The 24,069-nt window shown below is 57.5% G+C and overlaps 2 protein-coding genes across 7 annotated transcripts; both read left to right on the top strand.

Annotated features, from left to right (window-relative positions):
• Window positions 1-309: 309 nt before the first annotated feature.
• On the top strand, window positions 310-8,119 carry HCK (HCK proto-oncogene, Src family tyrosine kinase). 6 transcript variants are annotated; one of them, XM_065691294.1, is made up of 13 exons: window positions 310-403; window positions 1,366-1,480; window positions 1,861-1,903; window positions 2,143-2,242; window positions 2,365-2,463; window positions 2,586-2,689; window positions 2,766-2,903; window positions 3,356-3,508; window positions 3,754-3,936; window positions 4,286-4,362; window positions 6,003-6,156; window positions 6,409-6,540; window positions 6,959-8,119. In XM_065691294.1, the coding sequence occupies exons 2-13, from the start codon at window positions 1,367-1,369 to the stop codon at window positions 7,159-7,161; spliced, it is 1,500 nt and encodes a 499-aa protein (XP_065547366.1). In that variant the 5' UTR covers window positions 310-403; window position 1,366; the 3' UTR covers window positions 7,162-8,119. The 6 variants fall into 6 exon arrangements, with proteins under 6 accessions (XP_065547366.1, XP_065547364.1, XP_065547363.1 ...); XM_065691292.1 differs by having other exon boundaries at window positions 2,116-2,242; XM_065691291.1 differs by having other exon boundaries at window positions 2,113-2,242.
• Window positions 8,120-8,486: 367 nt separating this feature from the next.
• TM9SF4 (transmembrane 9 superfamily member 4) lies at window positions 8,487-23,566 on the top strand. The gene is made up of 18 exons (XM_065691366.1): window positions 8,487-8,532; window positions 12,984-13,094; window positions 14,614-14,713; window positions 15,121-15,289; window positions 15,368-15,497; window positions 15,963-16,086; window positions 16,605-16,723; window positions 16,837-16,948; window positions 17,447-17,517; window positions 17,949-18,081; window positions 18,546-18,627; window positions 18,722-18,797; window positions 19,132-19,215; window positions 19,411-19,586; window positions 19,907-19,970; window positions 20,522-20,641; window positions 21,229-21,318; window positions 21,580-23,566. The coding sequence occupies exons 1-18, from the start codon at window positions 8,512-8,514 to the stop codon at window positions 21,727-21,729; spliced, it is 1,932 nt and encodes a 643-aa protein (XP_065547438.1). The 5' UTR covers window positions 8,487-8,511; the 3' UTR covers window positions 21,730-23,566.
• Window positions 23,567-24,069: the final 503 nt, after the last annotated feature.

The following is a 24,069-nucleotide window of genomic DNA, read 5'->3' as shown; positions in this document are numbered from 1 at the left end:
CCAAATCCTCCCGAACCCTCCAGGGCAGCAGGGCTATGGGGGGCGAGCTCTGGCACCCATCGCAGGGCCAGGACGGGATGGGAACTCCCTGCGGGCATCTCGGGTGCCCTCGGAAGCCTTCGCTCGCTGGGTGCCCCGCCTGGAGCCGGAGGTTCTGTTCCGTGAGCAACGGGATCCCCGCTCCAGTCCCGGTTTGGGACCCCGGGGCTGGGACACGCGGTATCAGCCGCGCCCCCCACGTCGGGCAGCACCGGCGGGACAGGGGCGGGGCCTTACCGGGAGAGGCGTGGTTTTACCGGGCGGGTGCGGATTTACCGGGGAGGGGCGGCGCGGGCGCAGCCGGGCAGAGCGGAGCGGAGCGGCAGCAGCCGGGACCGGGACGTGCCCCGGGACGGCAGCGCAGGTGAGAGCGGAGCCGAACGCGGGACCCCGGGAGCGGCGGGGGGAGCCCCGGTGCCCGCAGCCCCGGTGCCCGCAGCCCCGGTGGGTCCCTCCCTGCCCCGGCCCAGCCGCTGCTGCCCCGGTCCTGCTCCCTGCCGGCCCCGCTCGGTGCGGCGGCCCCTGGATGCCCGAGGGGAGGCGGTGGCAGCGGTCCCGGTGCGGTCCCGTGATGTGGTCCCTGCCGGCGTCCTTGCAGGGGCCGCCGGGGACCCTCAGAGCTGCTTTGCAGGGCTGAATGCGGCCCTGCCACGGGCAGCGGGGCTGGGCCAAGCTTTGAGACACTGGGAAGGACAAGGAGCGGCTGTCGGGTGGCTGGGAGGCGACAGCGATGTCCCTCGAGAGCCACACAGCAAAGCCAGCGGTGCTGAGTGCATCGCAGGGTCTTGCTCAGCCCCGAGCTTCCTCCTTCACTGTCACCCTGGGCACCTTCTCCTTTCCCTGCTCCGAGGTCTCCCCCGGACAAGGGAAGAGCCTTTGTGGGTTTTCCCCCACTCGCTGCTCTTCGCAGCCGTTTCCCCATGGGTGTTTCTTGGGGAGCTGCAGGACGCTGAGCGCTTGTGCTTGCCCTGGGCTGTGGGGGAGCCCCACTGTGATGGGGATGCCGCTCTGCAGAGCACACCAAGCAGCTCTTGGACCCGTGGTGCTCAGTGCCTGCATCCCTGGCTGGGGAAGGGCTGTGAAGCTGCTCCATGGCAGCCGCTGTCACCTGCCCAAAACTTGCCCCCTGTGGCTTCTCCTTCTCTGCACCGGGAGATTCCTTTTCCCCTCCACATGCTGGGCCCCCCGGCTCCCTGGTGGGAGCAGAGCCCTCTGTGCCCATGGCAATGCGGCATCACAGCCCCCTGCCAAGCACCCCATAGCTGGGGCTGGAGCAGGGCTTTCACCTCTGTTGCAACGGCCTCACTTCCCCTCCCCTGGCTCCAGGATGGGTTGTGTGAAGTCAAAGGAAGCTGGTGTCCAAGAGAAGATAAAAACCGAGCCTGACCCCAGCCTCCAGCAGGGCCACTATGTGAGGGACCCCACGGCCACCAACAGGAGGGTGAGTGGGAGCCACCAGGTGAGCTGGGGGCACAGGGATGAGCCATGGTGGGGCTCAGCCCCACTTTGCACCAGAGCTGCCAGCACCAAGAGCAGGGCTGGATGCGGGTGCCAGCAGGGGCTTGGCCGTGGGATGGGAGCCTCGTCCATGCTGGGGCAAAGCACAGAGTGATCCCGATGGGAATCAAGGCATCGTGGAGAGAGAGAGAGGAAAATGAAGGTGTTGGGAGGGGACAGAGGTGCTGGTGCATTGGTGCGCTGGGTGGTGCTGGCGCTGCCCCTCGGGTGCCTCCTTGCGCCTTATGCTAGGGCCTGAGACCCCCCCTTGGTACAAATCTCTGCCCCCTCAACGTCGCTCTCTGCTTTATTCCCACTTTCCAGAGCAGTAACGTCCCCAGCGCGGCCGTGCCCCCGCCCGAGGATGGTAGGTCCGGGGGTGAAAGTGGGTGCGAGGGGTGGGTGTGTGTCAGGCCCTCTCCAGCCTGGGTCCAGTGCCAGGATGGGAGCTCTGGGCCTCCTTGGAGGCCGGCCGTGCCCGCGGCACAGTGAAGCTGGAGGTGCTGGGTGCTGCGGCGGCCCTGGCCGGTGTCCTGGTTGCCCATGGCAGGGATGGGTCACCCCGTCCCATCCCAGCAGGGTGCCCAGGGAGCTGCCTCGCTGCAGGCTCGGGGGATGCTGTGGTGCTGGCGCTCTATGACTATGAGGCGATGCACGCGGGGGACCTGAGCTTCCAGAAAGGGGAGCGGCTGCAGGTGCTGGAGCAGTAAGTGCTGCCAGGGCTCCTGAGGGCCTCGCGGCCCTGCTGGGGTCTCCTTATGGAATTTGCCCTGGAGCTGCCAGCAGTGCCCGGTGCCATGGGATCACCCAGGGCCGTTTCTGTCACAGGTCAGGGGAGTGGTGGCGAGCGCGGTCGCTGGTGACAGGGCACGAAGGCTTCATCCCCAGCAACTACGTCGCCCGAGCTGACTCGCTGGAGACGGAGGAGTGAGTCCGGCCCTCGGTGGCACATCCCGGTCCCACGGTGCCGTGGTTGTGGCTGCTCCCAGCCCTGCCCTACGCCAGCCTCAGCTCCCCAGCCCCATTCCGTGGTTCCTTCCTTTCTGCAGGTGGTTTTTCAAGGGCATCAGCCGGAAGGATGCGGAGCGGCAGCTCCTTGGTCCCGGGAACGTGATCGGATCCTTCATGATACGGGACAGTGAGACAAGCAAAGGTCTGGAGGGTGCCCACGGTGCTGGCTCTGCTGGGTGATGGCACAGGGATGTGATGCCCTCACCCTCCCCGGACAGGCTGCTACTCGCTGTCAGTGCGGGACGGGGACGGCGCGGTGAAGCATTACAAGATCCGGACGCTGGACAGTGGCGGCTTCTACGTCTCCGCACGCAGCAGCTTTGACACCCTGCAGGAGCTGGTCCAGTACTACAAGGGTGAGCCCTGGGGTGCCTGGGTCCTGCATCCCAGATGGGGCTGTGCCCCTGGGTGGCTGTGGGGCAGCCAGGGGCACTCAGAGGCCACGGGGCTCCTGCCCATCACTGCTGGGTTCCTGCTGTGGCTCCATCTGGGATGTGCAGTGAGCACTGGACCATCCCCGGGCGCAGGGGCTGGCTTTTCCTGGCTGCCACATCTGGGGGTGTTGGTGTCTCCGAACGCCCACAGTACCCGGGACCCCCTGACTTGGGCTCTGAGCACCAGCACAGGGCAGGGCAGAGCGGTGCTGTCGGGGCTGGGCTGCAGTGGCTGCTGTCCAATGTGCCCGCAGCTCTTGCAGCGGGGTGTGTGATGCCAGGACGTGCCCTGTGGCCATGGAGGCTGCAGTGGGCTCCAAGTAGGAAGCACCCTGTGAGAGGGACCAGCTGATGGCTGCGGCTGCTCCCCGCAGGGCAGAGCGATGGGCTGTGCCAGAAGCTCACCTACCCCTGCTGCGTGCCCAGACCCCAGAAACCCTGGGAGAAAGATGCCTGGGAGATCCCTCGGGAGTCGCTGAGGCTGGAGAGGAAGCTGGGAGCCGGGCAGTTTGGAGAAGTGTGGATGGGTGAGAGGAGGGGGCGCAGCTGGGGGGAAGGTGAGGGTGGTGGTGAGGGATGAAGGGTGAGGGATGGGAGAGGAGGTGGTGGGGTGGAGGAGGCGGGGAGGGGAGGACTTGCAGGAGGAGCACAGGGAAGAGGAGGTGGCCCTGGCCTTAATGCAGGGACCACTTGGGGCTGGGTCCATGGGGAGAGCCCTGGCTCCAGAATCCAGTGCCTGGGCACTGGGAACAGTCTGTTGTGCATCTCCCAGCTACCTACAACAAGCACACCAAGGTGGCGGTGAAGACGATGAAGCCGGGCAGCATGTCTGTGGATGCCTTCCTGGAGGAGGCCAACCTGATGAAGATGCTGCAGCACGACAAGCTGGTGAGGCTGCACGCGGTGGTCACCAGGGAGGAGCCCATCTACATCGTCACCGAGTTCATGGAGAAAGGTGATGCCCACGTCCCTGCGCGGTCACTGCTGGTACCCAGGGATGGCGCAGCAGTAACCAGCCCCTCCTGCGCCACTGGGGTCAGCCATGGGTTCTGTGCTGGCTCCTGGGACACTGGGAGTGGGTCCAGCTCCAGCCATGGCACATGTGAGGGTGCTGGATTGAGGGGATGCGGGGACAGCCCTGGGAGATGGAGGGATGGGGATGGGACAGACAAGGAGGGCACCTGCAGCGGTGCTGCCGCTCTTCCCAGCCCATGGGAGCGGGATGGGGGCTCAGGTGTGCCTCCCGAGTCCCCACATTGTGCTCGGCTCCCGGGGCCCTGAGCCGCTCCCCCCGCCCTCCCCAGGGAGCCTCCTGGACTTCCTGAAGAGCAGCGAGGGGCACGGGCAGCCGCTCCCGAAGCTGATCGACTTCTCCGCGCAGGTGAGGAGGGCGCAGACCTGCCCCGGCTCCCCCTGCCCTGGAAACGGTGAGAGAGGGGCCCAAGGCCTCAGCTGGATTGGGCAGAGCCTGCTTGGACCAGGCAGCACCGGGGCGGTGGATGCAGGGCAGGGGCCGGCTGCCTGCTCAGCATCCCTGCGGCTGTGACGGTTACCTGCAACCAGCCCCTGCGTGCGGCAGAGCCACCCAGTGCCACCCTCACCGTGCCCTGGGCAGGACCCAGCTACGGCTGCAGTGGGGTCAAGCTCTGTGGTTTAGCAGGAAAACTACAGCGTGGTGCTGTTGTGTTCACAGTGCCTGGGCACTGTTTCTAGAAGGAACGTGTTGCGTTATCCCCTAGGAGTGCCTCCGGGAGGGCTGTGGTTAGTTACAATCAGCTCCCTGCCAAAGGGCTGCCAGGGGCTGCAGGAGGCAGGAGGACTCCAGGGAAGTCCCGAACAGGGATATTTTCAGGAGCTGGTTTCAGTGCTGCCCATGCAGCTCCATGTGTGCAACCCTTGTCCTGTCCCTGCTGCTTCCGCAGGGTCCCCAAGGTGTCAGCCAAATCCAGGGGCCCTTTGAGCTAAGCTTGGTGCTGCTGTGAGAGAATTCATGGAGGGTCCTGAGCAACAGGGAAGCAGGGACAGGAGCTGAGACCCTGGGGGCTTAGCCCAGGTCCCTGCCTGTGAGGCGGCTGTGCCAGGGCTGCACTGAGCCCTGCACTCCTGCACCATCTGCTCCCAGGAAGCTGGCTCCTGCAGGCAGCCCATCCCTGCTCCGGGGGGCTGCTTCCTGCTGCTCGGAGAGCACAGGCTGAAGAGCTGCCATGTGCAGGCAGCAGGGCTGGCACCCAGGCTTGTGCTGGGGCTGAGTCACTGCGAGCGCAGCAGTGTCTGTGCTCATGGAAACAATCCTGCTCCTGCAGCGCCTGCTTTCTGCTGTGCTTTGGGTGGGGGGCTTGGAGCCGCTGCACCTTACCCTGGCCTGACTGGGCAGGCGGGATGGGGATGGGGGGGGGATGTTCCCTCCGGCTGCTCCAGCCCCTTCTCCTCACGGATGCTGGTAGCATCCAGATATGTGATAATTTGGCACAAATGGGGCCGTCTCTGCATGGATCAGGGCTCCCCACCCTCCTTGAGAGACCCGGCACCGTGCTCTCCTGCCCTCACCCTGGAGGCTCTTGCAGTGCTGCTGGTTCAGGTCCATTTGCTGTTCCCTTGGTGTAGGGAGGGAATCACTCCCGGCTCCCCCCAAGTTTATGTGTTTAGAGGCTGGTCTCGTGTTGTCTCTGAGCAGAGGATGATTTACCCCTCGTCCGCACAGCCAGCGATGAAGCAGCTGCACCTTGTCCTGCAGCATCCACAGACGTGCTCATGACCACAGCAGCCCCTTGGGTGCCCCTTCTTGCTGCTTTTCTGCTGCAGGGTGTTGCTGGGCCTGTCACCCAGAGCCTGACCCCTTCCCTGCACAGAGCAGGTCCCACACAGCAGGGTCAGCCCCTGCTGCCTCTCTGCTCCTTTCACCCCTCCACCAGCGCTGTCCATAGGCAGCCGAACTCCTTCCCTTCCCGGTAACCCCTCCCCATGGAGGTGGTTGTGTCGGTTCAAAGGCCTCTTTGCATGCTGCGTTCCCCCTTTGTGCAGATTGCAGAAGGGATGGCGTACATCGAGAAGAGGAACTACATCCACCGCGACCTGAGAGCTGCCAACGTCCTGGTGTCAGCGGCGCTGCTGTGCAAGATCGCGGACTTCGGGCTGGCCCGGGTCATTGAAGACGATGAGTACACAGCGCGGGAAGGTGCGGGGGTCCTGGCCATGCGCTGGGTGCTGAAGGGTTGTGGGATTCCCTCGAAGTCACTCCCCGAGGTGTCCCCTTGGTGCAAGGCCCCTTGGGGACGCGCTGTGTAACCGGGCCAAAGAGGGAAGCTCCTCATTTGCATCACCCCACATCTTCCTCTTCTCTTTGTTTGGTTCTTGTTCCCCATATTTCCCCACCAGTTTCTCAGCATTTGGGTTACAGCTCACATTTCCCGTGGGATCTCTTTGTCAGGTGCCAAGTTTCCCATCAAATGGACTGCACCAGAAGCCATCAACTACGGCTCTTTCACTATAAAATCAGATGTTTGGTCCTTTGGGATCCTCCTGACTGAGATCATCACCTACGGGCGCATGCCCTACCCAGGTACCTTCCTTCAGGGGGAAATGGTTCTGTACAAGACAAGTAAATGCTGCCACAAAGAGACTGTAATGGATCTGGGGTGGCAGGAAGGGCTGTTTGGGACATTATTGGAAGGAATGGCTCACTTAAGGCTCAGCAGATGGAGAAGCACAGCCTTTATGTATTAAATTTATATAGAACTCTTATAAATCCCACCTGATTCGCTCAAGTGGGTACAAACCTGTGTGCCACAGCTCACTCAGCACCTCGGTTCTCTGCATGTTTCCCTGACGAGGAGTTGCAGTTCCCCCTTCCCAACCCCCCTAACCTGTCTTTTTTCTTCCTAGCACCATTGCCCAAAGGGTGGTTTGGGGTTTTTGTTGCTTTTAAAGAAAGCAGTGACAAATCATGCCCCGTTCACTAACCTGCCCCATTCCTCCAGGGATGACGAGCGTGGAGGTGATCAGGGCGCTGGAGCGTGGGTACCGCATGCCCCGCACCGAGAACTGCCCCGAGGAGCTCTACGATGTTATGATGAGGTGCTGGAGGACCAAACCTGAGGACCGGCCCACCTTCGAGTACGTGCAGAGCATTCTGGAGGATTTCTTCACTGCCACAGAGAGCCAGTATCAGCAGCAGCCGTAACGCAGGCAGCCTGGGGAAGGCAGGGGATACCCGGCACTATGCACGCTGCGCTGGTGGCAGTGAACACAGGTCTCCCTGCTCTTCCCATCCCACTTGTGATCTGCCTGCTCCCACCTTCCTCTGCCTGCCCGGCCCAGGAGCTGGAGCCTTCCTGCTGTGGCTGGGCTGGAAGCGGGGCAGGAGGAAGCCAGATGAAGGGAGATGTGACCCAGGCATGCACCTTGTGCCTTTCACACGTGCCTGAGCGGCCTCAGTGCCGCTGCTCCAGGGAGCACAGGCTGGACAGTGGGTGCCTGCACCAGTGGCATCACACAAGGATGGCCAAGACTGGGCCTGTTCCAGCTGCAATGAGCCAAACCCAGGTTGCTATCATCAATTGTACCAGGCTGCTTGCAGAAGTAGGCGCTTCAGCTGCACTGGCCCTGTGCATTGCTGCTATGCTCCGGGTGTGCAGCTCAGCACCCATGGCCCTGGTCCCTGTGTGTCAGGGGCATCCCAGTGGGCTCCCATGGGCTGTGGTGCAATGAACCCCTCTGCTCCTCCTCATCCATGCTCCTGCTCTTTGAACGTCAGCGCTGCAGAGCCCCAGCTCCCTCCTGGGGGGCCGCTCCTGGTGCCCGCTCCGCACGGGGCAGCCGCAGGGAGGCAGCGCTGGTGCAGAGGAACCCGCAGGGAGCTTTGCTCCGCTCCCAGCTCTGATTCAACACCGGCCAGGGACTCGCAGCCTCAGCCCGGGGCCGGGCCCCGCTTGCACTCACTGCATGTTGTAACAACGGGTTACCTGCGGGAAGGGAGGAAGCAGCACTTGGGTTCCATGGGCCTGCCCTGCGCTCCTTCCAGCAGGGCCCTTCCTGTCATTTACGTTCTCCTTCTACGAGGAGGCAAAGTCCGGTGCCGCTGAGCCTCAGTGCCCGCTTTGGAGCTGCTTTCCGTAACCAATAGAGTAGCGATCAACACAGCCCTCACCTTGCGGCCCTGCCCCAGCCCGGGCCGCGGACGGGGCGAGGCGGGGAGCGGGGCAGCGCGGTCGGGACGGAGGGACCGGAGGGTCGGTGCCGCCGCAGTGCCCGCACCGGACATGGCGCCCGCGGCGTCGTGGCCGCTCTGCTCGCGAGGGCCGCTGCCCTCAGCAAAGATGGGGCCGCTGCTCCCCTGCCCCCTCCCTTCCCCGGCCGGCTCCGCCGCGCACCGGAGCTGTGGCCCCGGCCCCGCCCGCGGCAGCGCTGGGCCCGGCCGGGCCCCCGGAGCTCCGCCGCTGGGCCCGGCGCGGCGCGGCCGCTGTCGCCATGGCGATGAGCCCCGCGGCTGACTTCCGCTGACGTCACGTGCATCCCGACACGTGGATCCAAGATGGCGGCGTCGGCGGCGATGGTGAGTGCGGCGGCCGGGGCGGCCCGGGCCGGGCCCGTGTGCCCTGGGGCCCGCCGGGCGCGGGGGCTCCGGGCCGGGCGGGCCCCGCGCGGCGGAGGACGCGGCTCCAGCCCCGCAGCCCCGCCGGCCCCGCGCCCCGTCCCGCTCGGCCCCGCGGGCTGCGCCGGGCCCGGGCCGCGGAGCGCTCCTGCGGCCGCCCGGGGCCGTGCGGCGATCGCGCCTCTCCCGGCAGTGTCGCGGCGGCCCGGGCGGGGGCACCGGGGGCGCGCAGGGGCGGAGCGGGGCCCGGCTCAGCCGTGCCCGGCCCCGCGGCGGCAGAACCGGCTCCGTGTGCTCCGCTCTCGGCGCTGTCCGGGCAGGAGGGACCGGGGGCGGGGGCTCTGCCGGGGCACGGCCGCGCCGGGAGCGGGGACTTCGGGCGCTGTTGGGTGCCCCGAGCACCGGGGAGCACCGGGCCGCGTTCTGCTCCCTGCGGTTCTCTGCAAGGGGAGCGTTGGCTTGCAGCGGGCGCTGGTGCCAGGCAAAGCGCTGCTGTGCTCCGTGCGGTTTTAACAAGCGTTCGGCAGTGACAGCGGCTGCTTCGCCTCCCCACGTCTCAATTGCTGTGATTGAGTTATTCTGAGTCCTTGGTGAGCTGGAGATGTTTCCCATGGGGATTTGCTAAGGTAGGAGAGCATCGGTGCCACCTCACGGAGGAGGAAACGAGCTCTGAGATGTTAAATCTCTGCCTGAAGTCTTGTAGACAAATGGATTTCTCTCCTTGCTTTCACAGAAGGATGTTTCCTTGATGCCGTGTTGCAGGAATAGCCACATGAATAAAGGAATTGTGCTGATGCAAGGGTCGCTGCTGGCTGGGGCAGGTGATGTGAGGCAGCATAAAGATTGGCAGAGACTGCAAGGGAGGTTGGAAGAGCGGAGGTTTTCATTTGTTCTGCTTCAAGCACCCTCAGACTCCAGTGGCTTTCTCCCAGGCAGGGAGGGGGAGAGCCTGAGCGGGCTGGGAGAGCTGGGGATGATCCTGCTGAGAATTTCCCTGTGGCCTTCTCTGTTGTGGCAGCAGAGAGGGCTGCTACCAGCTCTCCAGATGTCAAAGGAGCTCTCTGAAATCAATGTGAATGCAGCACTTGTCTCCTTTCAAAGCCTTCAGGGACTCCTCTGGGTGCAGGGGTGAGCGGGGAGAGGCACAAGAAAGATGAGTTTGTCCAAGCGGTTGTTGAGAGCATCTGAGGAGGCAGCGCTGGGGAAAGGGGGTGAGCACTGGGCTGGTCCTCAGGGGGTGCAGAGCAGGTGCCATTAGTGCTGTGTGTGTCCTCTTGGTGTGCCTGAGGGTAGAATGGATGGTACACGGGGCAGAGAGCTTCAGTTTCCTGTGTTACCTGTGGGTCCTTTGTTTCCCAGTTGCAGGCTGTGTCTTTCCTCCTTGTCACCACAGCAGAAGTGGCACTCCCGGTAAGCGCCCAGAGAAGCTGTGGCTGCCCCATCCCTGGCAGTGTTCAAGGCTTGGAGCAGCCTGCTCTAGTGGAAGGTGTCCCTGCCTGTAGAATGGCTGCAAGGAAGGGTGGAGTTAACTTACTCCCAGAGCCAAGTGCCAAAGTTAATCACAGAAATAGATTTCAAAGTCCCCTCCGAGAGACCCCACAAACACCAGGGTGGTTGCTGCTGCCCTGGGAGGCTGCACGTGACAAGGTGTGTGCCAAGGGGGAGAGCAGCTGACGCAGGAGAGGTTGATCCTGCTTCTGCAGTTGCTGCTCTCATTCAGCTCCTCTTCTCCTAAGGAAGGGTTTCTTGCAAGCTTGTGTCTGCATTTGCTTATCTGGTAAAATCGGGCTTAGTCTCTTTGTCCCCATGCAGCGGGGTTTGTCTTGCTCTAGAGTTGTGCATGTTTATTGTGTTACCTGTTGCTTGTTCCATTCCCTGGCACCTCAGATGCGCAACTCAGCTGTGAGCCTCCTGGGGGTGTTCTGGGGTAGAAGCAGTTGGTGAAGGCCATGAAGGTGCCTCCCATCTGCTGAGGTCGGAGCCTCACCAGGGCTCTGTGACTGAACTGAAGCAGGGCTCTGCCCTGCGAGTTGTGAGCTTGCAGGGGGCTAACCTGGCCTGCAGCATCGCCCAGCTGAGCTGATGGCCTGGCCAGGCCCGGGAGCTGTGCGGGTGTTTTGGCATTGGGCTTTGTCGTCCTTGCTGAGCTCCTGCCTTCATCTGGAGAAGATGAAACGTGTCGGTCTGTATGAAAGCAGAGCCTGATAAGGAGGGACCCTGGCTTCACCTTGGGCTGTGAGCTGTGTTTTAGGAACCTGCACTGGGCATTTCCTTCAGATCCCACTTCCCGAGCTCCCCACCTGTTGCACAGCAGCAGCATTCCCATCTCTTGCTACCGAACGTGTTTTCCTGGCAAGGCTTTCCATGGTCCCCCTCGTGGCTTTTCTGTTGCCGGGTGCTGCCTGAGTCATCGTCATCTGCATGCGAGGAGCCTCATTTCTGCCAGGGCTCATCAGAAATCTCATCTTCCCCATGCTTGCAGGTCTGCTGAGCACCTCCCCAGTTCTGGCCTGCTCTTGTCACCTGCAGGCTCTTAGTGCAGGGGTGGCACTGGCGTGGTTTGGGGTTTATTGGCTGCTGTGCTGCATGCCTGGCACTTCAGTGACAAAGGGAGCTACAGGTCAGTGGCTGCTCTGGAGTGTGATGGAGGGCAGGAGCATGGTGTCCTTCCCATGCTGCACCTGCCCTGGGACCTCGTCCTGCTTGGCCAGAGCGTCTCAGAGTCCCCTTTTACCGGATGGGAGAAGGCAAAGTGTAGTGGAGCACGGAAAGCAGCTCCACAGTGTTCTGAGGTAGAGCGGGACTGAAGTCCAAGCAATTTGAAAGAGTGCTGCCCACTTGCTTTCCAGATGAAGCTTTTTGCTGGTTCTGATTCCATTGAGAGGTGCTTAGAAGAGATCTGAAAACCGCCCTGGTCAGAAAAGAGAGAGATCTGATCATTTAGTACTAAACCATTTCTGGAGGTGCCTCGTGTTTGCATCTTGGGTACGCTTTACATTTTAAACCTCTGATGATATTCATGACTTTTCCGTTCATCCTGCTCCATTGCAGTAATTCTGGATACGTTGTTGACCCTTGCTGGTGTCTGGGCCAATTGTACCTTACCAGCCTCACAATAAGGCAAAGGGAATGTGATGAAAAGGAAGGGGCTGTGGGGCAATAAACACAGGTGATCCATTTGGGACAAGCTCTGTGGGCAGCTGCTGGGATCCTGGAGCTCCGTGTGCTTTCCTCTCTGCTCCCTGTGGTATCCAGCTTGTGTCCATGAGCCAGCCTCAGGTTAACTTCCCTCCCAGCCTGCCCAGATGATGTCGGTTGGTGGGAGGGTAGAGCTGAACCCTGGGCCCTGCTGAGCCGGAGCAGGCACCGGGCTGGTGGATGTGGCTCGTTCTGGTTCCAGTCTCTCTTGGTCAGGCTGATTCCTTTCCCTTTTCCATCTGTATTTGTCTTCCAGCCCTGATTGCCAAGCCCCTGCTTGTCAGTGGGGGGGCAGCGGGTCATGGAGCTGCTGGGGAAGGCAGCAGTTGGGTTTACTGTGGCTGCAGCGTGAGCTCAGGAGTCATCCCAAACCAGGCTCCGGGTTTCTGTGGTTATCCAGTGGTGCCATACACACAGGGGAGTCAAGAGGCTGGGCTGAAGCATATAATACAATGAGATTACGCCAGAGCTGGTGCTTGAACCCAGCCAGGATGCTGCTAATACTCTTTAAAGCTTGATTTTCATCTCACAGCTTTCCCACCATGCTGGAGTTGCTGTGACCTCTGGTGATGGGGGGGGACCAAGGAAGCAGCAAGGTCTGGTACTGGGTTCACTGCTGCTGGGGTACGGGGCCTGGTTTGCGTTGGAGCCCCCATGGAATTGAACCTTCTGTCTCCCCGCTCCCTGACAAAGGGGTGGAAGCTTGTTTTGTTTTGCCATGTTACTGAGCTGTGCTCTAGCCTGGACGGAAGAGGGCAGAAGAGGGGAGCAGTGATGTGACCACCCTGTGGATGCAGCGAGTGCTTATCTCGGTGTCAAAGCTTACCCTGCGTTAAGTCCTGACGTGCAGAGCTGACAGAAATCCAGCCCCAGGGCTGTGCCCCCCTTCTCTGGCAATCCCTGGAGGTTCTAACACCGGGGTGTTGCCTGGGGGGGAGTGGAACACGCAGCTGACAGCCCGCTGGATGGAGCGTGGTACAGAGAAGTGGCTGAGCAAAGCCAGTGTTTTCCTAATTCAAATGAAGAGGCAGAGAGTGGAAAGGGACTCGATGAGAGTCACAAAACAAGTCAAGAACAGCGCTTCTGAATTCAGTTTGTGTTTGATGCCCTGAGTGCAGCCTTCCCAGCCCTGGGGTGGACACGTTCGGTGCCATTGCCCATCTCTGATGTTCTTCCATGTTTCTGTTGTGTTGATGTTTCTTCTCCTCTCGCAGGAAAGGTTGAGGTACACACTGCTCCTGCTGTTCCTGCACAGTACAGACTCCTTCTATGTACCGGGGGTGGCTCCTATCAACTTCCACCGCAATGACCCTGTAGAAATTAAGGTAGGATGAACTGAGATGGAACTGTTAGTCTGCCTCTTTTGGGTTTTCTTGTGTTTTCTTCTTTATATCATAGCAGATAAGTGGGACTAGGAAGTCAAATTTGGGGATCCTGGTTCTAAACTGGGGGCAGGTACTTTCTCTTTTTCACAGCATTCGTGCGTTGGGGTAAGCCGCGCTCAGTGGTCGCTGTTGTCATCTTACCCTGCAGTGCCCAACATGATTCTCTTCCTTCCTTCTGAAATCTACCCAATTCCTTCAGCACCAGAGTCCCCGAGATGTGGCTCTGTCTGGGAGCTCTCTTTCTCACCATAGCTGTGAAGTGAATTTATCAGAGGCTTTTCTCCAGCGTTGTACTGCTTCTCAGTCCTTTTAGAGGGTGGACCTTCAGGCGAATGATGGAATAAAGTGGTTTGAATCAGACCTTTTCAGTTCTCTCTTCTGCCTGCTCTTCTGCTTGGCTCATGCTGTGTCTTTGAGTCCCATGAAGTCCATGATAAGCCCTTTCCAAGTGCAGGTGTTTGTCCTTGAGCAGATCGTGCCGGCCTGGCTGGCTGCAGAGCTGTTCCTGTGCAGTGTTGCTGGGAGGGAACGATGGAGCAGGAGGAGGCCGGGCTTCCTTTCCACACATCAGCAACTTGTAGCCCATTTCATTTACTTCTCTGAAGCTGTGGCCTCGCCTCAGCAGAATGCAGCCCCTGTGGGGATGCTGAGGCTGGGGCTCCCACGGGAAGCACAGCACAGTTTTCTCTGGCCACAGGCTGCCAGACGTAGGCTATTTTTAAGCAAATGACACTTGCCTGTGGCTACAGGGAGCTTCCCAGCAGAGGGGGCATCGGAATGGCTGTTCTCAAAGGGATTTCAGGAGCCAAATGCTTCCTCAAGTGATGAGGCGAGTCAGCGACTGCCAGCGCTCTTCCAATAAGTGAGCTTGGCAGCGTTACAGACACTTCTGTTCTTCAGAGCAGCCGTGGCCTTGGCTATCGTGGTGCGTCTCTGCACTTCCCTTGTGGCATGTGATTGGTGGGAGCTCTCCAGAAATGCCTGGGGTTTGTCACCATCCATTGTCTTCCTGATCTGGTGGCTCTGGAGATAAAACCTGCCAGAGTCTTCATATCGCAGGAGGCCAGAGCCCTGCAGCCAGCGTGGCATGGTCGGTTTCTTAGGACCTAACTGCACTCGTGTAGGAAACGTGACTCTTGAGTCTCTTTTGAGGCTTTTGTTGCTTCCTAGGACTCCACTGAGTCATAAATTTGTGAAGCCAATCCCCAGTGCTTCTTCCTTCAAGCGTTCCTTTGTGAATGAATTGCTACTAAACCGTAGCGCAGAGAATGTGCAACCAGGAACTGTGCAGAGGAAAGGGAGTTGGAGCTCTCCCAGGAACATCTGTCTCCTTTCCATTATTTAACAGCTTCAAAAGTGAGCTTTATGGGAGGTGTCTTGTATCAGCTGCTGGCTGGTGCTGAGAGGGGACAGAGAACTCAGTCCTTTCATGGGGATAATCCTTCTGTTCTTCCTGCAGGCTGTGAAGCTCACCAGCTCCCGAACCCAGCTCCCATATGAGTACTACTCCCTGCCCTTCTGCCAGCCCACCAAGATAACGTACAAGGCTGAGAACCTGGGTATGTATCTGTTGAACAGCATGTTGCCAGCAGTCAGTGGGCTGCCATTCATGAGCTGTGTGAGGGTGTTTACAGGAGTAAAAGCAATTGCAAATGTCATCTCTAATGAACTGTTTGTGGGGAGCCTGCTTCCTCTAATCCATGATGTGCTGGCTGTTTGCAAACTGGGATTTTGCTGTAGTGGAAAGGGGAAATGCCTTTCCTCAGGGAGGGCTTGTAACCTGCTGCACAAGTAGTGCTTGATGCTTCCGACACAACAGCGGAACTGTCCTTCAGTTCATCCTTGTGTCTGTGCTAACAGAGCGGACGTGCTGCCGTCATTCCTGCTTACACTGCTCGCCCCGGGCAGGATCTGTGCTGAGAAGCCTGGTGGTCTCCAACCCTGCCCTTGTTTTCCTGTTTTCCAGGTGAGGTTCTTCGGGGGGACCGAATTGTAAATACCCCTTTCCAGGTCTCCATGAACGTGGAGAAGAAATGTGAAGTTCTGTGCAACTTCCCCAACAAACCGGTCACTCTGACAGTGGAGCAGAGCAAGCTGATCGCCGAGCGGATCAGGGAGGATTACTATGTCCATCTGTGAGTCACCTCAAGTGTGGGTCTGTGTCTGTGAGGACTCTGTGCTGTGGCCAAGTCTCATCTGGAATCTGTTTTCAGCATTGCTGATAACCTCCCTGTGGCAACACGGCTGGAGTTCTATTCCAATCGTGAGGAAGAGGAGAAGAAGAAGGAGAAGGATGTGCAGTTTGAGCATGGGTACAGGCTTGGCTTTATGGATGGAAACAAGGTAGACAATCCAGATGCTGTCTGAGGGATGCCTGGAGGGGATTGGGGTGTCTGTCAGGGGGTGTTAGAAGTCTGCCAGGGAGTATCAGAGTTGGGAATGCAACCAGAAGCTCTTATAAAGAGTGGGAAGATGAGAGAGAGGTCTCTCACTGGAAGAAGGGGGTGGCTGCCACGTGATTGGGATGTGAGATACAGTGATATTTTTCAGGCCAGAAGCAGACCAAAGCCTTGTCTCTGGTGCTTGGCGTGGTTGAGGTGTTACCTTTTCAACATCTGTGTTCACTCCTCTTGTTCCTTTAGCCTTGAAAAGCATTAGCCTGATGTTGCTCTGTAGCACAATGTATCTGGGAACAGTTGGAGTCTTTAGTTTCCTTCACTGAAGCTGCTTTCTGAACTTGTTCCTTCTAAACCTTCCCCCTTCCTCCCTTGGGGTGCTAACACTTTATTTAATGTTGATCTGTTTCAGTTCTACCTGCACAACCACCTCTCCTTCATCCTTTACTACCACAGAGAGGATGTGGAAGAGAACCAGGAGCACACCTACAGGGTTGTGCGCTTTGAAGTCATTCCCCAAAGTATTAAACTAGAAGGTAAGAGGCTCTTCAGGAGGGGCATAAGGGAGAGAAGTGTCTTGTAGGGCCAAGAGCTGAATGCCACTGATGTGTCAGAGGCCCAGAAATGAGGGAGTCCAAATTACAGAATAAATAAACCCCTTTGTTATTAAGGAAGTACCAACAATGAGAGAGATCCTTGAAACGGAATCCATGGAAAATTGAACTTAAAAGTAAAGGCTGGGAGGAAAACACTCCTACGTGCGTGAGCTTAATGGGAAACGTGTGTTGAAGGGAAGTTGCTCATAGTGTGTGGCAGCAGCAGGCTCTGCTGAGCAGGTCTTGTTTCCCAGCATATCATGTGGAATAGGGGATTTGTTCCCTGTCTAGATCTTGGTTTCTGAGCCTCTAACTTCAGTTAAGGGAAGTTTTTCCCCTGTTTTGAGCAATTAAGGAGCACCTTATGGGTGCCTGGGATGAGGATGAGTCAGGCTGGAGGTGGTCCAGAGGGATGGGCTGACCTCTGGATCTCCGGTGTGCCATGTTTTCCCTTACAGACTTGAAGGCTGATGAGAAGAGTATGTGCACTCTGCCTGAAGCTACAGGCTCTGCGCCTCAGGAAATAGATCCTTCAAAGGAGAACCAGTTGCTCTTCACCTACTCTGTCCACTGGGAGGTGAGGAACAGCAGCTGGCTGGCAGCTTGCACCCTGCTCCGTGTGTCTGTCTGAGGTGTGGTGGGAGACACTGGGAATGTGCTGGTGTGAGAAGGACTTTGCTGTTCCTTCAGGAAAGTGACATCAAATGGGCTTCCCGCTGGGACACGTACCTGACCATGAGTGACGTGCAGATCCACTGGTTTTCCATCATTAACTCGGTTGTGGTCGTCTTCTTCCTTTCAGGTGAGTGAAAACTGGGGAGGGCAAAGCCTTTTCTGTTAGTGTGCAGGGAACCTCCTGTAAGCCTCAGCTGCAGGTGCCTCAAGGGGATGTGGCCATGTCTGAACCTGGTCAGAAGAGGCAGGAAACAACCTGATGATGTTGAACACTCCTGTTCAGGCAACACTCCTGTTCAGGCAGCACCCCTGGGGTCAGACAGTTTTACCCACTTCTGCTCTATGAGTAGGGCAGTTGAAGGAGTAGAATGTGGTTAATGCCCATCTTGCATGTCCATATTTACGGAAGAAAACCCCAGAGTGCCCCATTCCTGCTGGAATACCAGCCCCCTGCTCCCTGGGGTTTGTTTCTGTCTCTCTGAAGGCTGGGGAAGACGGATGATGACTCAAGGCCTCCTGTCCTAACCAGAACTGTGTGTTGGTGGGCACCGTGTAGCTGCACATCATGAGAGCAGCACAGCCATGCAAGAGCCTCTGAGCCAACCTCACTTTGTGCTTGTTTCAGGTATTCTCAGCATGATCATCATCCGCACGCTCCGGAAGGACATTGCCAACTACAACAAGGAAGATGACATTGTAAGTGTGTGTTCCGGGGGCTGGGAGCAGAGAGGAAGGGAAGCATGGATGAGGAGGGATCTAGGATGAAGACTTGGATGTCTTGTCTCTTTCTTTGCCCCTGTTTTGCTTTGAGCCCTGGAAATGGGAGGGACAGTTGTGTCATGTGTGGTCAGGACACCTCTGGCTGTCTGTGTACAATAGCGGTTCAGGTTCAGGTGTCTTCAGACCTAAGCAATGACTGCAGACGGGTCCCTAAATGTGTGCCCTGGCACTGGCAGTTCTGGTCTGAACTGTTCTAAGCTCAAGAGGAAAGGAGTTTCTTAACCAGAGTGATAAAGTTCTGTAGAAAAACCAGATACAGGGAAATAACCTCAGCCTGGCTGCGGTAGGACCTTAATTTCCACTGAAATATCGCACCTGAATTAACCTTTTTCCTGTTGGTGCTACAGGAAGATACGATGGAGGAATCTGGTTGGAAACTTGTCCATGGAGATGTCTTCAGGCCTCCGCAGTATCCTATGATCCTCAGCTCTCTCTTGGGCTCTGGAATTCAGCTCTTCTGTATGATCCTGATTGTCATCTGTAAGTGGCAGGAGTTGCATGGGGTGGCTGTAAGAAGGGGAGCAATGCCTGAGGGTGTGTGTAGCTCCCATTGATGCTCACCTGGGCTGGAGCCAGGTCTGTGCTTGGCATTCCTCAGTCTCTCAGTGGCATTTCCCAGCTGAGGCATCTTTTGTCTCTCTATTTCCTGTAATCAAGACACAAACCCTGGGTCACAGTGGGCTGAGAGACTCCTGCACATGTGCACTTTACCCCAGAGCTGCACCTGCTCAGATCCCTGGGGAAACAGAGGCTAAAGCCAGGGGCTTCCTCCCTTTGGCCAGTGCTGGAGGCTGTGGATGTGTTGTGCTTTAAAGGCAATGAGTGTGTGCAGGAGGCAGGCCCCAGGCAGCTGTGGTCTGCGTGTGGGGAGGCCCCTGTTCTCCAGGTGCTGGTGAGCACATGGTCATCAGAGCCGCTGTTCTTTGTCCTCTTTCCCTCTGCAGTTGTTGCTATGCTGGGGATGCTGTCACCCTCCAGCCGGGGTGCGCTGATGACTACAGCCTGCTTCCTCTTCATGTTCATGGGGTAAGTGCTTCCACTGCTTTCCCCAGCACTGCTGTCCTGCCTGCCCTTCTCCCCAGCAATGAACACTGATTTTCTCTGTCTTGTTTCTGTCCAGGGTTTTTGGAGGGTTCTTTGCTGGCCGCTTATACCGGACTCTGAAAGGACATCGATGGAAGAAGGGAGCTTTTTGTGTGAGTCTTGTGGTGCTCTGTGCTGTTTATCCACGTTTGCTGATCTGTGGGTAAGCTCCACATGTACCTGTGCTAGCTGGGCTTGGCCTGGCTGTACTGCAGAGATGTGGTGTGGGTCGAGTCCTTGTAGCTTTACATGAAAGGGCAAACACCAGAGCATGTACTACAGCACAGCAGGAGGGTTGTCGGAGATCCTCCCTGCAGCCCTTCCACTGCCCCTTAGTGCTAAAGAAAAGGGCTGCTTCCTCCGTGCGTGCCTTGTCCCAGCAATGGGCCATTAAAGAGAAGCATCTGATCCGACAGGGCTTTCTCTGACCCTGTGTTGCTCTTGCAGACAGCCACCCTGTATCCCGGCGTCGTCTTTGGGATCTGCTTCGTCCTGAACTGCTTCATCTGGGGGAAGCACTCCTCTGGAGCGGTGGGTGCCTTCACCCTGGAGCCTGCGGGGTGGGAGGAGGGTGGCTGGGCTGTCAGGGATCACTTGGTGTCACCGCATCTCCCCAGATGTGGCTGTCAGTGCAGCGGGTGACCAGAGGGTTGGTCTGGCTGGTAACTTCTGTCTCCAGGGCAGGCTGAGCTCAGCCTCATGTTGTGATTCTTGGTGTGGTTCCAGGTGCCTTTCCCAACCATGGTGGCCTTGCTCTGCATGTGGTTTGGCATCTCCTTGCCCTTGGTCTACCTGGGTTACTACTTTGGGTTTCGCAAACAGCCCTATGACAACCCCGTTCGGACAAACCAGATTCCCAGGCAGATCCCGGAGCAGAGGTGGTACATGAATAAATTCGTGGGGTGAGTGAGCAGCGTCTGGTGAGTTCAGGCTCCTCCCCTCGCTCTCCGTGTGCTGCTGAATGTCGCCTTCTGCTGGTCTCTGGGCACAGCCAGATGGCAAATGGGTTTCCTTGAGCAACCAGAGCAGTGCCAGGACTGATGCTTATGGCAGTGGTAGGTGCTCAGCAGTGGAGCAGCTCTGCCAGTTACAGAGTGAAATTCATTCTGGTGCCATGGGGCTGTAGAGCTTCTGCTGGCAGTGCTCTGTGTGGTCACAGGGGACTCATCATGGCCAGCCAGTCGTATTGTGCTGCTCATGATCTTTCTCTCTTGTTCTGTAGGATTCTCATGGCTGGAATTCTGCCGTTTGGAGCAATGTTCATTGAGCTGTTCTTCATCTTCAGTGTAAGCGTTTAACCCTCTCTGCTCCTATTCAGGATCTGTTTCGTGCCAAAGCTTTTGAAGGGAAGGGGTTTCCCCTGGAGCAGTCTCCGGTTCCTGCCCTGCAATAGGGCAGCAGCAGGTTCCCTCCAGGCTGTTTCAGAGAGAGCTGGGCTGTGGGTCTCTGGAGTGTTTCCTTGCTGAAGGCACCTGGAGGTGTCTCAGGACGCTCCTTGGTGAAGGACAATGGTAGGGCTGAAAGATGCTGTAACATTATGGCAGGGAGGGGTCCTGGCCTGGAGGCATTCCCTGAGCTGTTCCAGCTGCTGCTCTGTGGACAGGGAGGAATTTGCTGTTCCATTGCTGGGGGATGGAGGGAATGAACAATTTACCTCAGAGCTGTCTTTGGGCACCTTCTTGCAACCAGATTCCTCTGAACTAATGTTGTGAAATGTATTCAACCTGCGGCTCCAGGAGGCCTTGTTTTCCCTTGGGTTAACTGCTAGAGTTAGTCTCATGTTTGCTGCTTGATCTCAGTAGTGTGGAAACAAACCTCGTCTGTGTCTTTGTTCCAGGCAATCTGGGAGAACCAGTTCTATTACCTTTTTGGCTTTCTCTTCCTGGTGTTTATAATCCTGGTGGTATCGTGCTCCCAGATCAGCATTGTCATGGTGTACTTCCAGCTCTGTGCTGAGGTGAGAGCTCCGTGGTTGTAGGTTCAGCTGCTCAGCTCACGTTAGCGCTGCTGCTCCCAAGTGGGGTTGTTGTTAACACCCCTGGACTTCAAGGAGAATTGAAGGTACCTGATACCTGCTAGGCTGGAAACTGTGGCTTCATCCCAGGAATTCTGCTGGGAGTGGGGTGTTTTGAGCTGACATCTCTTCCCAAAGGAACTATTTTATTCCCTCCACATAGAAAATGAAACACATGGCTACAAGTGAGTAGTGTTCCTCAGTAGCTGTGATCTTCACTTCACTGCTGGCTTTTTGTCCTCTCCGTTTGGAAACACTTCTGTGCCACAATAGTTCCCCAGCCCCAAACTGAGTTTCCTTTGAGTCACGGAATCATAGAATGGTTTGGGTTGTGAGTGTTAAAGCTCCTCCAGCTCCAACCCCTGCCATGGGCAGGGACCCCTTCCACTGGAGCAGCTTGCTCCAAGCCCCTGTGTCCAACCTGGCCTTGAAGGAAATGGGTGTTCTCCCTGCCCCAGAAAGGCCCCAGCTCCCTGGGGCAGTGGCACAGAAGGCAGCCTGAGGGGTAATGATGCTTTCTGCCCTGTCAGGATTACCGCTGGTGGTGGAGAACCTTCCTGGTGTCTGGAGGCTCTGCCTTCTACGTGCTGATCTATGCGGTCTTCTACTTTGTGAACAAGGTATTGTCCTTCTTCTGTGAAAGTGCAGCCTTTCTAGAGGAGACTGTTGGATTTGGGAAAGGACAGAGGCCTTCCAGAGGGGGAAGAGTGTTGTAGTACCTGTGGGTGTTCCCAGTCCCTGCCTTGAGGGAATCTCTTTTCAGTTCCCATCAAAGTGGAGGGATTCCTCCCGTTGTCCCCTTGCAGAGAGCACTGCCTGGTTTAGGGAGAGAACTCCTGTTACCTCTGCTTGATTTTGCCTCTTTCTCCCTCTTGTTTTAGCTGGATATTGTTGAGTTCATTCCCTCCCTACTATACTTCGGCTACACCGCCCTCATGGTCCTGTCCTTCTGGCTCCTCACTGGCACCATTGGCTTCTATGCAGCCTACATGTTTGTCCGGAAGATCTACGCCGCAGTGAAAATAGACTGAAGGTGCAGAGACCCAGCAGGAAGCAGACACCTGAACGTGTGTCCTGGGAGCCAAGGGGACATCTCCCAGCTCTTTTAAGGAAACAAAATCCCATGGGAGAGTGACAAGAGAAATAAATAACTCCTCGTTTTTTGGAATGTAACTTTGGCACAGTGTACATGGATTCCGGGCTACTTCTGGGGGGAAGAGGGGTCTGTAGATACCTTACATTTTAACTTTATTATCCTGTTCCATATTTGAGGGAGTTTTTTAGCAGAGAAATATCCCTCTGTATAAGTAAACCCCTTTTTTGCTAATTCATCCTTTTTTTGTGTGTTGATGACAAATGGATTTGGGACAGCAATGGAAACACTTGTGAAGCCGTTTTCTTCCAGCCCCATGGGTGCTCTAGGATTCAGGGAGACTCTTCAGACAAACACCAGACTGGGTTTCTTTCCTGCCTTTATGTCTGCACAGAAGAGGGAGCTTGACTATGGCAAAATCCAAGGAGCCTGAGGGCTCCAGAGCCGGGCCTTTGGCTTGTTTACAATTCAATGGAGGTGCCATTTGGAGCCTGGGAAGTGCAATTTCACCCTGGGAGCACTTGGGAACTGCAGCCTTCAGCATCACTTTTCCCTCCCTCCAGCCTGGGCCGGCACAGGCCACTTGGGATGCTCCACTGCTGGGATTCCCCTCGCCCGAGCGGCACAGCCACTGCAGCAGGACGGAAGCGACGTGGTTGTGCTGGTGCTGGAGCCCAGGACTGGGAGGAAGCACGAGGTAACTACAAGGGTTTGTTCTGTCCATGGCTCTGCTCCGGGACATTTCCTTCCTGGGAGCCCCTGCAGAGCCTTGCTGAGACACGGCTGCGCTGCTGCTGTCACATCAGTGCCAAGCAATGATGCAGTATTGGGCCTGAGGTGTGTGCAGGGACTGGCCCCGGGAGCGCTCCTATGGCCAGGGGTGGGCTGGCTCCCTGCCTGCCCTTGCTGCTCCCTCCTCCTCCTCTTAGATTCTCTACCTCCAGGGAACAGAAACGCGGGCACTCCTCAGCTGTACTTTGTCCTTCTCCACAAGCAGTGCAGGGCTTGGGATGGCCGGTGCAGGCTCTCCTGGGCTCTCCTGCAGCTCCTCTCTTCCCGTGGCTCCATGCCCGAACCAGTCCATGGGAAGCTCTTTCTGAAAGAGATGAAAAGTGGTTTCTGTTATTTTGGTCATGTAAATGCTCTTTACCCATGAAAGGTCCCAGGTCACAGCAAAGGCTCCCTCCAGCCCCGAGCAGCCAGAGCACTCCGCGCTGCAGGGGAGGTGTAGTGGCATCTATGAACATAATGCTCCTTGCTGTTGTGAGCAGCACGGTCTCCAACCAACCAGGTGACACCCAACCAGAGCTGTCTTGAGCCCCCTGTTCCCAGCCCTGATGTGCCCCCCTGAGGGCTCGGGGGGTTTTTGAACCCCAGTTGCCAGAAGGTTCCACCAGGTCCCCTCAGGGACCCGTCTCTCACTGCTGGGGAGCCAAGTCCTTGGCACTGACCCCTCCAGCCTTCCCTGGTGGCTTCTTTGGCTTCTGTCGTGCCAAAGCCTAATCCACCAGGAGGCAAGGATGGGAAAAGGGAGCAGGGGATGCCTGAGCCAACTGTGCTATGGAGTCTGTGTCGGTTCTGATTTGAGATCCCTCTCTAGCTTTTGGTTGATTTTTCTTTCCCCCTTTTCCGCCCTGCCCCAGTGGAGGGGCTCTGCAAGCAGTGATTTCATTTCTCTCCCTTCCCCAAAGTGTTTTCTCTGTATTCTTTGTAATTTTTAATTAATGTATGTATTCTCTGTGTCCTATTGTAAATAAATCTGCCATTGTCCTGTTGTCCTGCTCTCTGCTTTCTCCTAAACCACCTCTGGAGATCGTCTGTTCATCAGCACCCGCGTGGTCTTTGACGTGTGGCTTCAGCAGCAGCAGAGCCTGCAATGAACCTGGTTCTCTCTGTAACATTTTTCTTCCTGATAAACTTGGCTGAGCTTTAGGCCTCTCCCGGTATGGCACGTCCCGTGTGCTGCTGTGCACCTGGATCAAAGCACTTGGATCTGTGTCTTGCTGGGCTGCTCTCGTGGGCTGCCTGTGGGACTTCAGCAGCTCATCCCCCGTGTGTGAAATACGTTGTTTGACTCGTGTAGTGCCAATGGGGGAGCAGCTGGATTGGGACAGCAACAGGCTGGTGGTGCTGAGCAGCTGGAGGTGACAGAACAGAGGTGAGAGTGGGGGTAGGATGGGAGCCAGAGCATTCTGGAGGTGTGCTGGTGCTGTGGGAGCTGGATCTTCAGTGTTGGCTTCCAGCTTGATCCCTTTCCCAGAGCTTGTGTGTTGCTGCT

This window comes from Lathamus discolor, chromosome 11 (assembly GCF_037157495.1).
Source record: "Lathamus discolor isolate bLatDis1 chromosome 11, bLatDis1.hap1, whole genome shotgun sequence".
NCBI classification, from domain to species: Eukaryota; Metazoa; Chordata; class Aves; order Psittaciformes; family Psittacidae; genus Lathamus; species Lathamus discolor.
This window is presented reverse-complemented; position numbering and strand designations above follow the sequence as displayed.

Bases quoted from the DNA above. Each gene is read 5' to 3' on its own strand.
- HCK (XM_065691289.1), top strand. From the start codon at position 1,367: ATGGGTTGTGTGAAGTCAAAGGAAGCTGGTGTCCAAGAGAAGATAAAA. The intron at 2,690-2,765 runs GTCTGGAGGGTG...CTCCCCGGACAG, and splicing joins GGACAGTGAGACAAGCAAAG to GCTGCTACTCGCTGTCAGTG. The intron at 6,541-6,958 runs GTACCTTCCTTC...CCATTCCTCCAG, and splicing joins CGGGCGCATGCCCTACCCAG to GGATGACGAGCGTGGAGGTG.
- TM9SF4 (XM_065691366.1), top strand. From the start codon at position 8,512: ATGGCGGCGTCGGCGGCGATG. The intron at 15,290-15,367 runs GTGAGTCACCTC...ATCTGTTTTCAG, and splicing joins GAGGATTACTATGTCCATCT to CATTGCTGATAACCTCCCTG. The intron at 18,628-18,721 runs GTAAGTGCTTCC...GTTTCTGTCCAG, and splicing joins TTCCTCTTCATGTTCATGGG to GGTTTTTGGAGGGTTCTTTG.